Source organism: Lagenorhynchus albirostris, chromosome 3 (genome assembly GCF_949774975.1).
Source record: "Lagenorhynchus albirostris chromosome 3, mLagAlb1.1, whole genome shotgun sequence".
In the NCBI taxonomy this organism is placed as follows: Eukaryota; Metazoa; Chordata; class Mammalia; order Artiodactyla; family Delphinidae; genus Lagenorhynchus; species Lagenorhynchus albirostris.
The window spans coordinates 136,698,841-136,713,957 of record NC_083097.1 but is presented as its reverse complement, the minus strand read 5'-3'; the positions used below and the strand labels follow the sequence as shown (position 1 = coordinate 136,713,957).

General features: G+C 40.5%; 1 protein-coding gene across 1 annotated transcript in view; it reads left to right on the top strand.

Moving 5' to 3' along the window:
- ATP10B (ATPase phospholipid transporting 10B (putative)) overlaps positions 1 to 15,117 on the top strand; it is a 123,534-nt gene that overhangs the window by 32,250 nt on the left and 76,167 nt on the right. Inside the window, exon 4 of the mRNA XM_060146524.1 lies at positions 14,681 to 14,766. Coding sequence (XP_060002507.1) covers positions 14,681 to 14,766 — 86 coding nt within the window. The remainder of the gene's footprint in view (positions 1 to 14,680; positions 14,767 to 15,117) is intronic.

Sequence of the window (15,117 nt, the reverse complement as noted above, 5' to 3'; positions counted from 1 at the left end):
AATTCTTTTTCTTGAAGGTTGCCTACCTCCACTTCATTTCATTTTTTTTCTGGGGTTTTATCTTGTTCCTTCATCTGGTACATAGCCCTCTGCCTTTTCATCTTGTCTATCTTTCTGTGAATGTGGTTTTTGTTCCACAGGCTGCAGGATTGTAGTTCTTCTTGCTTTTCTGACTTCCTTTTGGTGAACCTCTCCTCCAGAGTTCTGCTGGGGCATGGGTGCATACACACACACACACACACACACACACACACACACACACACACACACACAGAGACATGGGCTGCCCTGTTCCCAATGGTTTGCCCACTTCTGTTAAACATTCTTTTTCTATTTTTACCCCTTAAGGGCCACATTAGGAAGCTCTGCCAGGTTGTGTGAAAGATATAATCTCATTAAGGTGTTAACAGACGAAATCTTTAACAGCTTAAAGTTTTTCTCCCTCCCACGGTCTCCATACCCCACGATAATATATTTATGTTGTAATAGTGGCCTTCACTGTCTTAAACACTATGAATAATTGTGGATATTTCAGGCCAATGTGGGAAATACTTGGTATCTCAAAGGGGAGACATACCACTCTAGTATATGGATTAGTCGGGACTCTTGTTTGCAGGTGACGGAACTCCAGTTCGAAGTAGCTTGGACAAAAAGGAGTCTTACTGGAAGGATACAGTGTGAGATGGGCCTCAGAGTGCTGTGGACCCGAAATTTCTATCCATCAGTACAATCTCCATCTCCTTTGTCTACATTTCTCTCCATGTTTGGTTTTAGTCTCTCAAACCAGTTTCTTTCATGTGGAAGAAAAATTGGCACCAATAAAACTGCATTTATGCCCCACCCCCCAAAAAGGGACTGGGGACCTTCCCTGTTGTCCCACTTGAAAAGCATCCCAGGGATTAGCCTGGCTGGTATCATGTGCCCACCCCTAGAACAATTCACTCTGGCCACTGGGGAAGGATTCTGTCCTTGGCATCCTCTAGTTCAACTTCATATTTGAAATTGGCCTGTGAAGCAGGAGGGTACTGAGCAGCACAGCAATAAATATCCATTGCATCTGTTCTGCATCAGGGCTATATAAGCCTAACTTAGGTAGAACCAAGGTCATCTATGCTTAAGGAGGGGGGTCCAATGTCCTCTCTCCTATAGCTCCCAGTGGCATTTCCTCTTCCCCAAAAGCCCTTTCCCATCTGCCCTTTCTCTGCCTAGGCACCAGGTACGTGGGATGAATCCCTCCTTTCTTTGTGCTCCCATAGACTTCGTTCTTACCACTCTCAACCACTGCACATACCTCTTTGTAGTTCATTTGATAAATTCATTTACTCAACCAGCACCCAATTAGGTCCTTCTGTTGCCAGACACTGTGTTAGGATTTGTCACTGTTGTTGTTGTTATCACAGGGGTGACTCATTATGATCATCTCTTCTGGAAATAACTGAATATAGAGTTTCTCAAACTGGAATTCATACTCTCTTCTTTGTCACCTCTTTTGCCAAAACATGAGGTACAAAACATTGGATCTCATGTCATTTTCTTGCGTCTCAGTTATCCACAGCAATAAAAATGTGTACAGAAAAGAATATCTTTGCAACACTCCCTTAAGGCTCCACTGCCCATCTGGTGGCAGCTGCCCATATTTCCAGCATGCATTCATGCATTCATTCACCAAGTATTGACTGAATGCCTTCTATACGGCAAGTACTGTAGCATGTTCTGGGGGTCCAGGTGTAAACAAGAGACATACAGGCTCTAAGAGGGAATTAAACAGACAATTGTTAACAAACAATTCCACAAATAATTAATTGATTCCTTTTAGGAATGACAGAAGAAATCATTCTTTTTTCAGTATTAGCTTCACATGCCATACCCATGCCTTTTTGTTGGAAAAATGTCATGGGAAGATTTCAAGATTAAATTTAGTCTTCGCCCTGAATAAAAATCAGAATATTTGTCCACTTAAAAAAAAGGGAACACAGACTATAAGGAATCCTTAAATAGAACTTTTCTCCCACAGCCCTCCAGCCCTCTCTGTGTGCTTTTGTGGGAATCACTGGGGCAGGTAGGAAGACTTGCACACGCAGACAATTACTTGCACACGCAGACAATTTCCTCATCCAGAGTCAGAGAGGAAAGTATCTGCCAGTCACTGTTGCAGGTTATCTTGAAAAGGACTCTGACCAGAAAGCAGAAAGGTTATCGAGTGCTGGTTATCATTAGTTTTCAGATAGAATTCTCAGAAATCACAGGATTAATTTGCATGTCAGGGAGGAAACCTCAGTCACCTGACTCAGCAGCTGGAGCATGAAGAACATTTAATTCTACCATTTATCCAAACTAGTATGCTAAAAAAAGAAAAAAAAATTTTTTTAACCACTTTAAGTAGCACTCTTCTAAGGTCTCAGTATATCTCCTGTGTAGCTGCCCAGGTTGGTGTGGTTTGTGTACCCTGTAACCCCCATCCTTGCAGAGTTCCTGTGAGCCTGTGAGTCCTTGCAGAGTCCACAAATGACTTACAAATGCTGCTTTGTCATTCTCCTCCTGGCGTGGAGTGGAGTTGGCTCTTCTAGTCGTCTAACCTGAGGGTTGTGTAAAAACACACTCTGAGAGCTTTGCAGAAGCTTGGCAATCCCTTGTTCAACTCTTCTTTTTCACATACATCACCAGCTTATGATAAAAGCTCAGTATATAAGTGCATTCTCTGTTGGAGGAAAGAGTTTAGCTGATTTCTCTTTCTTCAATGAACAGAATCTTTCGTTTTATTTTTTTAATGCGCTTAGCTCTTTATTTTTTTGTTTTGCTTTTCTTTTTCTTTGAGTTTTATTGAGATATAATTGACATACAGCACTGTTTCAGTTTAGGGTATAGAGTATAGTGATGTGACTGACACACATCATGAAATGATTACCACAAGGAGTTTAGTGATCATCCATCATCTCATATAGATACACAATAAAAGAAAACGAAAAAGTATGTTTTTCTTTGTGATGAGGATTCTTAGGAGTTATTCTCTTACCAAGTTTCATATATAACATACAGCAATGTTAATTCATGTCAGCAATGTTAATCATGTTGTACATTCCTTACCTAATAGTTATTTATCTTATAACTAGAAGTTCGTACCTTTTACTGCCTTCATCCAATTCCCCCCCGCCCCACCTCCTGCCTCTGGTAACCATAAATCTGATCTCTTTTTTATGAGTTTGTTTGATTGGTTGGCTGGTATTAAACTATAATTGACCTACAACACTATGTTAGTCCTGGTGCACAACATAGTGATTCGATATTTCTATACATTACAAAATGATCACCGCAAATCTAGTTACCATCTGTCACCATAAAAAGATACTACATTATTATTGACTATATTCCCCATATTGTACATTTCATCCCCATGGCTCATTTATTTTGTAACTGGAAGTTTGCTTTTGTTTCCCTTGCCTGAGGAACCAGATACAAAACAATATTGCTAAGACTGATGTTAAAGAATGTACTGTCTATGTTTTCTTCTAGGAGTTTTATGCTCTCAGGTCTCACATTTAAGTCTTTAATTCATTTTAAGTTTATTTTTGTATGTAGTATGAGAAAGTAGTACAGTTTATGTCACATGTAGCTGTCCAGTTTTCCCAGCACCATTTATTGAGGAGACTGTCTTTCCCCATTGTATGTTCTTGCCTCCTTTGTCATAAGTTAATTGACCATATAAACATGGGTTTATTTCTGGGCTCTCTATCCTGTTCCATTGATCTATGTGTCATTTTTTATGCCAGTACCATGCCATTTTGATGACTGTAGCTTTGTAGTATAGTTTGAAATCAGGGGGTGTGATACTTCCAGTTCTTCTGTTCTTTCTCAACATTATTTTGGCTATTCTGCATCATTTGTGCTTCTAATTAAATTTTAGAATTATTTGTTCTAGTTCTGTAAAATTTACCATTGGTGTTTTAATAGGGATTATATTGAATCTATAGATTGCACTGGGCAGTATGGTCACTTTAACAATATTATTTCTTCCAATCCATGAGAATGGTGTATCTTTCCATTTGTTTGTGTTGTCTTCAGTTTCTTTTATCAGTGTCTTACAGTTTCCCAAATACAGGTCTTTAATCTCCTTGGTTAGATTTATTCCTAGGTATTTTATCGTTTTTGATGCAAATGTAAATGGGATTGTTTCCTTAATTTCTCTTTCTGATAGTTCATTGTTAGTGTATAGAAATGCAACAGGTTTCTATGTATTAATTTTGTATCCTGCAGCTTTACCACATTCACTGATGGGTTCTAGTAGTTTTTTGTTGGCGTCTTTAGCATTTTCTATGCGTAGTATCATGTCATCTGCAAATAGTGACCTTTTACTTCTTCCTTCCCTATTTCGATGCCTTTTACTTCTTTCTCTTGTCTGATTGCTATAGCTAGGTCTTCCAATACTATGTTGAATAAAAGTGGTAATAGTTGGCATCCTTGTCTAGTTCTTGATGTTAGAGGAAATGCTTTCAGCTTTTCACTGTTGAGTATGATGTTGCTTGCAGGTTTGTCTTACATGGGTTTTATTATGTTTAGTTGTATTCCCTCTATGCCCACTTCGTTGAGAGGGTTTTTTTTTTTGCATAAATGGATGTTGAGTTTTGTCAGAGCTTTTTCTGCATCTCTTGAGATGGCCATATGACATTTTATTCTTCAGTTTGTTAATATGGTGCATCACATTGATTTGCAGATATTGAATGATCCCTGCAGCCCTGGAATAAATCCCACTTTATCATGGTAAATGATCCTTTTAATGTATTGTTAAATTTGGTTTGCTAATATTTTGTTGAGGATTTTTCCATATATATTTGTCATTGATATTGGCCTGTAATTTTTCTTTTTTTTAACATCTTTATTGGAGTATAATTGCTTTACAATGGTGTGTTAGTTTCTGCTTTATAACAAAGTGAATCAGTTATACATATACATATGTTCCCATATCTCTTCCCTCTTGCATCTCCCTCCCTCCCATCCTCCCTATTCCACCCCTCTATGTGGTCACAAACCACCTACCTGATCTCCCTGTGCTATGCAGCTGCTTCCCACTAGCTATCTATTTTACGTTTGGTATTGTATATATGTCCATGCCACTCTCTCACTTTGTCACAGCTTACCCTTCCCTCTCCCCATATCTAATTTTTCTTTTTTTGTCTTTGGTTTTGGAATCAGGGTGATGCTGAACTCATAGAATGAGTTTGAAAGCATTCCTCTTCAATTTTGAGGAATAGTTTGAGAAGCGTAGGAAGTAACTCTTCTTTACGTATTTGGTAGAATTTACCTGTGAAGCCATCTGGTCCTGGAATTTTGCTTATTGGGAGTTTTTTTTGGCTACTGATTCAATTTCATTTGTGGTATTAGTGATCTGTTCATATTTTATATTTCTTTCTGATTCAGTCTTGGGAGATGATATGTTTCTACCAGTTTATCCATTCTTCTGTCTTTCCATTTTATTGGCATATAACTCTTCATAGTAATCTCTTCTGATCCTTTGTATTTCTGTGGTGTCAGTTGTAGCTTCCTTCATTTCTGACTTTTTTGAGTTTTCTCTCATTTTCTTGATGAGTCTGGCTAAAGCTTTATCAATTTTGTTTATCTTTTCAAAGAACCAGATCTTAATTTCATTGTTCTTTCTTTTTCGTTTTTTAGTCTCTATTTCATTTATTTCCACTCTAATCTTTACTGTTTCTTTTCTTCTACTAACTTACAGTTTTGTTTGTTCTTCTTTTTCTAGTTAAACTATAAGTTTATGTTGTTCTTTTGAGATTTTTCTTGTTTCCTGAGGTAAGCTTGTATCTCTATAAACTTCCTTCTTAGAGCTGCTTTTGCTGTGTTGCATAGATTTTGAATCATTGTGTTTCACAGGCTGGTGGGTGGGGCCAGGCCCCAGCTCTAATAGGCTAGAAAGAGGACTTCAAGATGGCAATTGGCAGCATCAGAGTCCTCGTGGTAGAATGAGCTTCTGAAAATGAATTCCACTCCCCAGAGGGAGTCCAAGTTGCCTCTTGCCTCTCTGGGAGGCTCTCCAAGATTAGTAAGTGGGTCTGACCCAGGCTCCTTTCAAATGACAGCCTTTGTTCTGGGTCTCAGAGTGTGTGAGATTTTGCATATGAATTTTAAGAATGAAGTCTCTGTTTCCTTCAGCTGTCCCATACACAAGCCCCACTGGCCTTCAAAACAAGGTAGTCTAGGGGCTTGTCTTCCTCATGCAGAACTCCTGGGCCGGGGAGCCTGATGTAGGGCTCAGAACTTACTCCTTGGGGAGAACCTTTGCAGTTGTGAATTATCCTCCCATCTGTGGGTTGCTTACCTGGGGGTATGGGTCTTGACTATTACCACATCTCTGTACCTCCTACCCATCTCCTTGTGGTTCCTTCATTATAGCTTTAGTTTTGAAAGCTCTCTTCTGCTAGTCTTCAGGTCATTCTCATCGATAGTTGCTCTGTAAATAGTTATAATTTGATACGCCCATGGGAGGAGTTGAGCTCATGGTTTTCTTACTCTGCCATCTGGCTAGCAGAATCTTTCTTGAATATTTCCTAATGGCTGTAGAGGGGTTTCAGAATGGTCTAAGACATACTCCCTGTCCTGTAAGAGCTTAGAACTGTGGGTCCCTATTTTTCTTTAACATAAATACCCTCAGTGACTATCAAAAAATTTTGATAATCCTAACCCCCAAATCCCTCCTCCCTGAAGGTGGTTGTCTTTTCAGTGTCCATTAGTTAAGAAAATAAATTAAAACAAGCGACCATGAATTTGGTGACCTTTTTAAATGGATTTGTATTTATTGATCTCAGGAATTCCTACAGAAATTTGAAAACCATGTATGTGTTAGAGTTATTTTTACTCTGTCTACAGACAGCATTTTGGTGCACATGGGGATGTATACACAAGTTGCAGTGCTTCATCTACCAATTGGCTTATAGAAACAGCTTGGTATTTGACAAATAAAAGTGTAAAACATTTCAAGTTCCAAGTGAGTGGTATGGCTATTACAAATTGTCTAGGCTCAAAGGAAGGAGAATTTGTATGATCTATGGTAGACATATGGGTCCTTAAGAGGTAAACCCTTGAGCTTGGCAATGAAGGTTTAAGGGAATTGTCAATGAGAAAAACTTGCAAAGACATCATGAAAAAGGCTCAGAGGGTTTGCTCTATAAGAAGACAGCATTAAATGCTTACATCCAGCAAAGAACAAGCACAAGCTTTAGAATCAGACAAATGTGGGTGTTCATGAGCTGTGTGACCTTGGGCAAGTTACTTAGCATCACCAACACTCAGGTTTCTCTCCTATAAAATGGGACTAACCTGTCCTGAACACTTCACAGAAGAGTTGGGAAGATCAAATAAGATCACATAAATAAGGGGCAGCATTTTGTGAAGTGTGATTTTACCAAGTAAATACACATCATTATTTTTTAAAGGCCTAGAGATGTCCAGTGGACTGAGTAGACCACTGTGTTGATTAGGATTCTTTGTTTTCAAGGAACAGAAATGATTCTGGCTCACTTAAACAAAACGGAATTATCAAAAAATGTGCCGGGAGGTGAGGTGGAAGGGGTGAAGTACACAATATGACTCACAGATTCTAAGGAAATCTGAAGAACCAGGCTCAGAAACAAGTACCAGGAAATTTCAGCTCAGCAGGAGAATATCGGTAGCAGCAATTACTTAATGTTCTCCTTTGTTTTTCCTTCCCTGAGTTATTCTACTCAAGGCAAAGTCCCACAGTGAGCAAATTTAGTGGGCAGGGCATCGTGATTTATAGTCTCATTAAGATTATGAACCAGGGAGAAAAGGTAGTTTTCCAAAAGGAAGTTAAAGGATTGTTAAAGAAAGGAGAACACGATAGAGAGTGAGTCACCAGAAAACATCTATCCACTACAGACAATTTCAAAAGATCATCCATACATTTATGTAATCATATTTATTGATCAACTTTGAATAATAGTGAAAAATAAGCCTAGGAAAGTAAGAGTTGAGGCTAATTCAAAGGAAATGGCCTAGTCTAGATACAGGAATATATCACAACCTCTTTGTTTCACCATGGCCTTCCCGGTTGCCCCAGGAGGATACAGCCTACTGTATCTAGGGCATAGGTCAGTGAGGAGTACATTAATCCCGGAGAGTCATTACACACTAACACTTGGCTCACTTTTCTTTGCTTTCACTGATACCACCATTGACACATCCAGCTAAACTGGGAACTTTGAGTTGTTTTATGGCTGCAATAATTGATTTGTGTCAATAACCTCTTCCTTCTCTCTAATTCTCACTTCCATGGCTCATACATAGATCGTTGGATGGATGGATGGATGGATGGATGGATGGATGGATGGATGGATGGGAGACTAGTCTGGCCCATGTTGGGATCTAGGATTTTGACTACTTTTTTTCTTTTTTTTATTAGTTGAGCCAAAGAATTTCCTTGCAAGAAGCAATCTTATTCCCATGAATCAAAGTTAAGATTTGTACCTGGGGCTTTTCCTACTTGTGTGGGGCAGTCTTTACAGAGAGGTCTTCTTTGTTACCTCCTCATCCATCACCTTTCAGTATTTATATTTATAATATTCATCTCCCCAGCACTAACCTTACCTCTCCAAATCTTTATAGTGTGCCTGTTAACACAAGGTATCACAGGAGATGCTCTAGAGGAAGCTGACAGTTTATTCAAGGAAGCAGAGATCTAGATACATCAGTGTTAAATGGAGGCATGAGAGTGGATGTGGAAACATGTTAAAAGAGCAATTTTTGTTGGCTAGGGTGAAACAGTCTTTGGGGATATGGGTGGGCTTCATAGAGGAGGTGGCAGATAAAAAACCTCTCAAATGTTAAAAATATATATAAAGGGGCTTCCCTGGTGGCGCAGTGGTTGGGAGTCTGCCTGCCAATGCAGGGGACACAGGTTCAATCCCTGGTCCAGGAGGATCCCACATGCCGCGGAGCGACTGGGCCCGTGAGGCACAACTACTGAGCCTGCGTGTCTGGAGCCTGTGCTCCGCAGCAGGAGAGGCCACGACAGTGAGAGGCCCGCGCACTGTGATGAGGGGTGGCCCCCGCTCGCCGCAACTAGAGAAAGGCCTTGCACAGAAACGAAGACCCAACACACCCAAAAATAAATAAATAAATAAATTTATTTTTAAAAATAAATAAATATATATATATATATATAGTAATAATTCTCAAAAGAATGTTCTCTGTCTAGGCAATTTAGTGTCTTAACCTCTACCTTTTGAAGGTACCCTACTTTAAAATGCAAATTATACTTGGAAGAGGTAACACACCACATTGCTTATTAGTTGTAGTAATTTTTATATATTTTCTACTATATATTAAAAATGAATTCTTTTTTCATAACAAATCCCCTTTTATTTATTTTTGGCTGCGTTGGGTCTTTGTTGCTGCATGCAGGCCTTCTCTACTTGTGGTGAGCAGGACCTACTCTTCATTGCAGTGCGTGGACTTCTCATTGCAGTGGCTTCTCTTGCTGCGGAGCATGGGCTCTAGGCGTGCGGTCTTTAGTAGCTGTGGCACAGGAGCTCAGTAGTTGTGACTCGCGGGCTCTAGAGCACAGGCTCAGTAGTTGTGGCTCACGGGCTCTAGAGTGCAGGCTCAGTAGTTGTGGTGCACAGGCTTAGTTGCTTCGTGACATGTGGGATCTTCCCTGACCAGGGCTCGAACCCATGTCCCCTGCATTGGCAGGTGGATTCTTAACCACTGTGCCACCAGGGAAGCGCCCCCCTTTTATTTGTAACTGTAGGATAGTACATATATTGCCAGGAACCTCCACCATGCTTATACAGTAGTTTCTGTGGTATACAAATGATATATACAGATTTCTCTTATTACAAGTCATTATGACCCCCAGTCATAAAACCTAACTTTTTTCCAACTGAAGAGAAGAAAATATAGAAATTTGGATTGTGTCCTTTCCTAATGGACTGTTAGGATAGAGGGTATTCTCAATCTCTGCAACTTCATCTCCTGTTAACTTGGAACTTTTTCTAGAGCAATTTTTTGTTCTTCCCCCTCCCCCAAGGGACATTTGGAAATGTCTGTAAACATTTTTGGCTGTCACAACTGAGGGGGAGAAGGAGAGGGTGCTACTGGCATCAAGTTGGTAAGGGCCAGGGATGCTGCTAAACATCAAAGAATTATCCAGCCCAAAATGTCAAGAGTGGCAAGTTGAGCTACCCTGGTCTAAAAATGCCTTGAGCTGCCAATCAACCAGATGTCTATGTAGACACTAGAAAAAATGAAAGTGAGCCAGTGCAAAACCTTTCATGAAACATAAATACAAATCTTTTAGAAACAATCAAAGAAATAAAAAAATGTTAATAGCAGTCAATCAAAGGTCAGCAGGACAATATTATGTAATTTACTTTTTGATTCTTCCTTATCTGACCCAAGTTAAGAAGGGTGGTAGTGATGGTGATAATGATGATAGTTTCTAGACACTGGGGTTTGCTTACATTTTTTATTGAGATACAAGTGGCATATAACATTATATTAGTTCTAGGTGTCTAACATAATGATTTTATATTTGTATATATTGTGAAATGATCACAGTAAGTCTAAGTTAATATCTGTCATCATACATAGTTAATTTTTTTTCTTATGAACAGAACTTTTAAGGTGTACTCTCTTAGCAACTTTCAAATATGCAATACAGTATTATTAAATATTGTTGCCATGCTTATGTTATATTCCTTGACTTATTTATTTTTTAACTGGAAGTTTGTAACTTTTGACCCCCTTCACCCATTTCACCCACCCACAACTCCCTGCCTCTGGCAATAAGCTTTTTTCTTTAAATTTAGATTCCACATACAGTTGACCCTTGAATAACACTGGGGTCAGGGATGCTAGCCATCCACACAGTGGAAAATTCACATGTAATTTATAGTCAGTCCTATGTACTCGCAGTTCCACATCTACCAGTTCAACCGACCACAGATCGGGTAGCACTGTAGTAGTCACTATTGAAAAAACCTGCATAAGTGGATCCACACAGTTCAAACCCATGTTGTTCAAGAGTCAACTATATACAGACCTCATGTATTGTACTTCGGTCATAGGAAGTGGAAAAGGAATATAGAAAAGGAAATAGAGCCAAAAGGAGATCTGAAACAATAATCTTTCATTGTGCATCAAAATAACACTGTGGGGCTTCCCTGGTGGCGCAGTGGTTGGGAGTCTGCCTGCCGATGCAGGTGACACGGGTTTGTGCCCCGGTCCGGGAAGATCCCACATGCCGCGGAGAGGCTGGGCCCGTGAGCCATGGCCACTGAGCCTGCGCGTCTGGAGCCTGTGCTCTGCAGCGGGAGAGGCCACAACAGTGAGAGGCCCGCATACCGCCAAAAAAAATTAAAAAAAAAGAATAATAACACTGTGGTTTAAGAGAGCAGGCTGTGTGGCATCAGACGTCCTGAGGTTAAAGCCTGTCTTCTGCTTTGCTAGCCGTGCACCATTGGGAAAATCCACTGAATCTCTCGAAGCCTTAGTTCCTTCATTTGTAAAATAGGGTAATAATAGTACCTACCTGGTGGAGTTATTGTGTGAATTCAAGAGAATAGCATGTATAAAATATTTAGTTATACTTGACACACAATAAGCATTCAGTAAGTACTGTAATAATAATAATAATGAGAGGAGAAAGTGGAATAAATGTATTGGTGATGACGATGATAACAAAGACAATAATGATTGATGATTGGCTTTGGAGTCTGATGATGTGGATTGCATTGCAGGCTCTGTTACTTACCAACCATAAGACAATTGCTTTATTGAATCTGCATTTGCACTTCTGTCCACATCTCTTAAGGTTACTGTGAGAACTTTATGGCAGGTGCCTGGCACATAGTAAATACTCCAGATCAGTAGGTCTGGCCTGAAGAACCACAAACACACTGTGCTCTCTGGAAAGGGTTTGCCTTTTCCTGTACCCTGATGGCTGTTCCTTTCATAAGGACAACACCTTAGATAAAAGGCTGGGTCTGAAAGAAAAGGTGGTTAGGTGGGCTTCATTCCCAAGCTAAGAAAAGCTAAGGGGTAGTGAGTCAGAAGTGAATCAGAAATTCCTGAACAAGGTAAAAAATAAGGACCCTGATAGATTTGTAGGGCTTGGCAATGCCCCCGCCGCTGCTGTCCTTGAGTTCTCCTAGCAGCTCCCTAGAGTGAGTTACAGGAAAGCCTAAGAAGCAAGCAATGCTGATGGGGTCTCTGGAGACAGCAGGGCCGTGTGGCCCTCTCCACAGTCCATCTCGGGGAGGAACAGAAGGGGCCCGAGGACAGAGAGCTAGAAAGGGCGAAATCACCTCTCCGTGTAGAGAGGGAGACAGAGCACCCAAGGCCAGTGCCCAGAAGAATAAAAGAGCAAGGGATGCTTCAAGAGGAAGGTCACTGGGAAGCCCCACTGAGGGACAAGAGACTTGAGCACTGCCGGGGATCCGCCAGGTATGATTAAACAGCTGACAGGGACTCACTGCAGCAGGATCATTAGCTCTCAGACCCTGCTGCCGCTCACATCTGAAATAAGTTTGGATTTAGAAAGCTAGCAATGAGCTGAGCGGTACAGATCAGGAGGGAAGCACACGGCTTAATCAGGGCCGTGAAAGCAGCTGACAAATTACAGCATGATTTGTCATCATCTCAGAACTCGGCAAGTGTTTGTCCCTGAAAGAATCAATACTTGGAGGGAAGAGGGCTGTATTTTTAGAAACTCCTGGATGGTTAATTTATTTCAAGTGAATGGAGAGTTTATGTTGGCGCCCCACAGAACCAATGGACAGTATATTTACACGAAGCCAGAAAATGCTATCATTTCTTCTAATCAATTTACTCCTTTGAACAGCTGTACCTTGAAGCTTGGAGTGATAAATTCACTCCCCGTGCTAAAAGCTCTACCCTGGGAACCACTTCCAATCCCACCTTTAGTAGTACTTCATTCTATATGCATAGCATGTTATACCTTTCAAAACTTTCCCACATGGATTCTATCTTCTGGGGCACAAGTGAGACGGACAGGGAGGGGGTGTCAGCCCCATTCTACAGAGGAGAAAACTGAGGCTCGACAGTTGAATGTACTATTAGGCAATGTGGGGTAGAATTAGAAAGCAAGATCTCCCCGCCCCTAGTTGTGTTTTCCCACTCATTGAACTTAAAGAGATTGTACAACTAAAATACTGAATGAAAGAGAAAAAGTGAAGTCAAAAGTTAAATGCTTTGCTATAAGAATGTTCACCAGGGGGCAGTGTGCTGTGCAAGTAAAGAACAGAGGGTCTGCACTCAGACTTGGATTCAAATCCCAGTCTTGATATGACCACGGACAGCCACTTAACCCTTGTGAGTCACAGTTTTCCCATCTCTAAAGAGGGGCTAATCAAAGTACTTACTTCATAAAATGATTGAAAGCTTGAAAAAAAAATAGCATTCCTTAAGTTCTCATTGCAGCATCTGACAGAAATAAGAGTCTAGTAAATGCTACTTGTTTTGTGTTTTTTGTTTGTTTGTTTGTTGAGAATTTTTTTAATTTATTTATTTTTGGCTGCATTGGGCCTTGTGGCTGCACGTGGGCTTTCTCTAGTTGCAGCGAGCGGGGGCTATTCTTTGTTGCGGTGCACGGGCTTCCCATCGTGGTGGCTTCTCTTTGCTGCAGAGCACAGGCCCCAGGTGTGCGGGCTTCAGTAGTTGTGGCTCACGGGCTCAGTAGTTGTGGCTCACGGGCTCCAGAGCACAGGCTCAGTAGTTGTGGTGCACGGGCTCAGATGCTCTGCGGCACACGGGATCCTCCCAGACCAGGGCTCTAACCCATGTCCCCGGCACCAGCAGGCAGACTCCCAACCACCTTGCCACCAGGGAAGTCCCTACTTATTTTATTCGCTACTATTTGCACAGCATTTTTGCAATAGCCAAACAATTGAAACCATGTCAATGTTCAGTAGTAAAAGGATTAAATGAAATAGGGCGACACTCATGCAATAGGTATCTATCCAGGTAACATGTAAAAAATGTTCAAGTTGTATGAACACTAAATCTCATTGTTGAAATGCATAAATGTGTATGTTTGTCCATACATAAATGTGTATGTAGGTATATGCATATATTTTTTAAAGCCTGGAAGTTCTGTATACACACGAATATTGGCTAGCTGTAGGTCGTGTGATTTATAATCTCTACTTTTTTGATCATCTGTTTCTATGCTGCCCAGTTTGGTAGCCACTAGCCACCATGTGGCTATTTAACTTTAAATTAGTTAAGTGAAATTAAATAAAATTTTAAAATCACTTCCTCAGTCATACTACCATATTTCAACAGCCACATGCAATGCGTGGCTTCTACATTATACAGTGCAGACATAGAACATTTCCATCATTGCAGTAAATTCTGTGGGGCAGCTTGAGTCTAGAGACTCAAACCCAGGCCGGGGAAAAGTGGTCAGGACAGGGCCCTCCCTTTGCAGCACATCCAACTTTTCATCTGCATCTATTCTCTCCTCCTTAATGAGGATTTAACTGTTTCTTTTAACACATTACAACTATCACAGTGTGACAAAGTGGGGATTACCTTATTTGCAATGGTTCTAACAGTGATTAGCTCTCCTGATGATCCTATTAAAACGAGATCCGTCTGACTTAATAACCTCACAGCGTCCTCTCTTTCACAGGAGGTACAGTTCCAACCAGAAGGTTTCCACAACATCATCGTGTGTGAGAAGCCTAACAACCACCTTAACAGGTTTAAAGGTTATATGTAAGTATGTGCTGCCTGTGTGCTGCTTGTAAATATCTCGTCTGCAGCTAGAAAACATTTTTTCTTGAAATGGCCAAACAGATAAGCATCTGGGTCCTAAGGAAGTTTATTTCTTTTTATCACAAAAAAAAGGGCTAGAGAAAACTAACTAAATTGGGAAAACTTTTCTAGTCTTTTTTTTTTTTTTTTTTTTTTTGCTGGAGTGATATTTAATTATCTCACAGGGTTAAATTCACTAATAGTTCAGAACTCTGGTGAAACAGCATCAAAATCGAGACCACACTCTGATTCAGGGGAGGCAAGTATGATTGGATTTAGATCAGATTTCTGAAGGGGACTTTACTGCCCTGT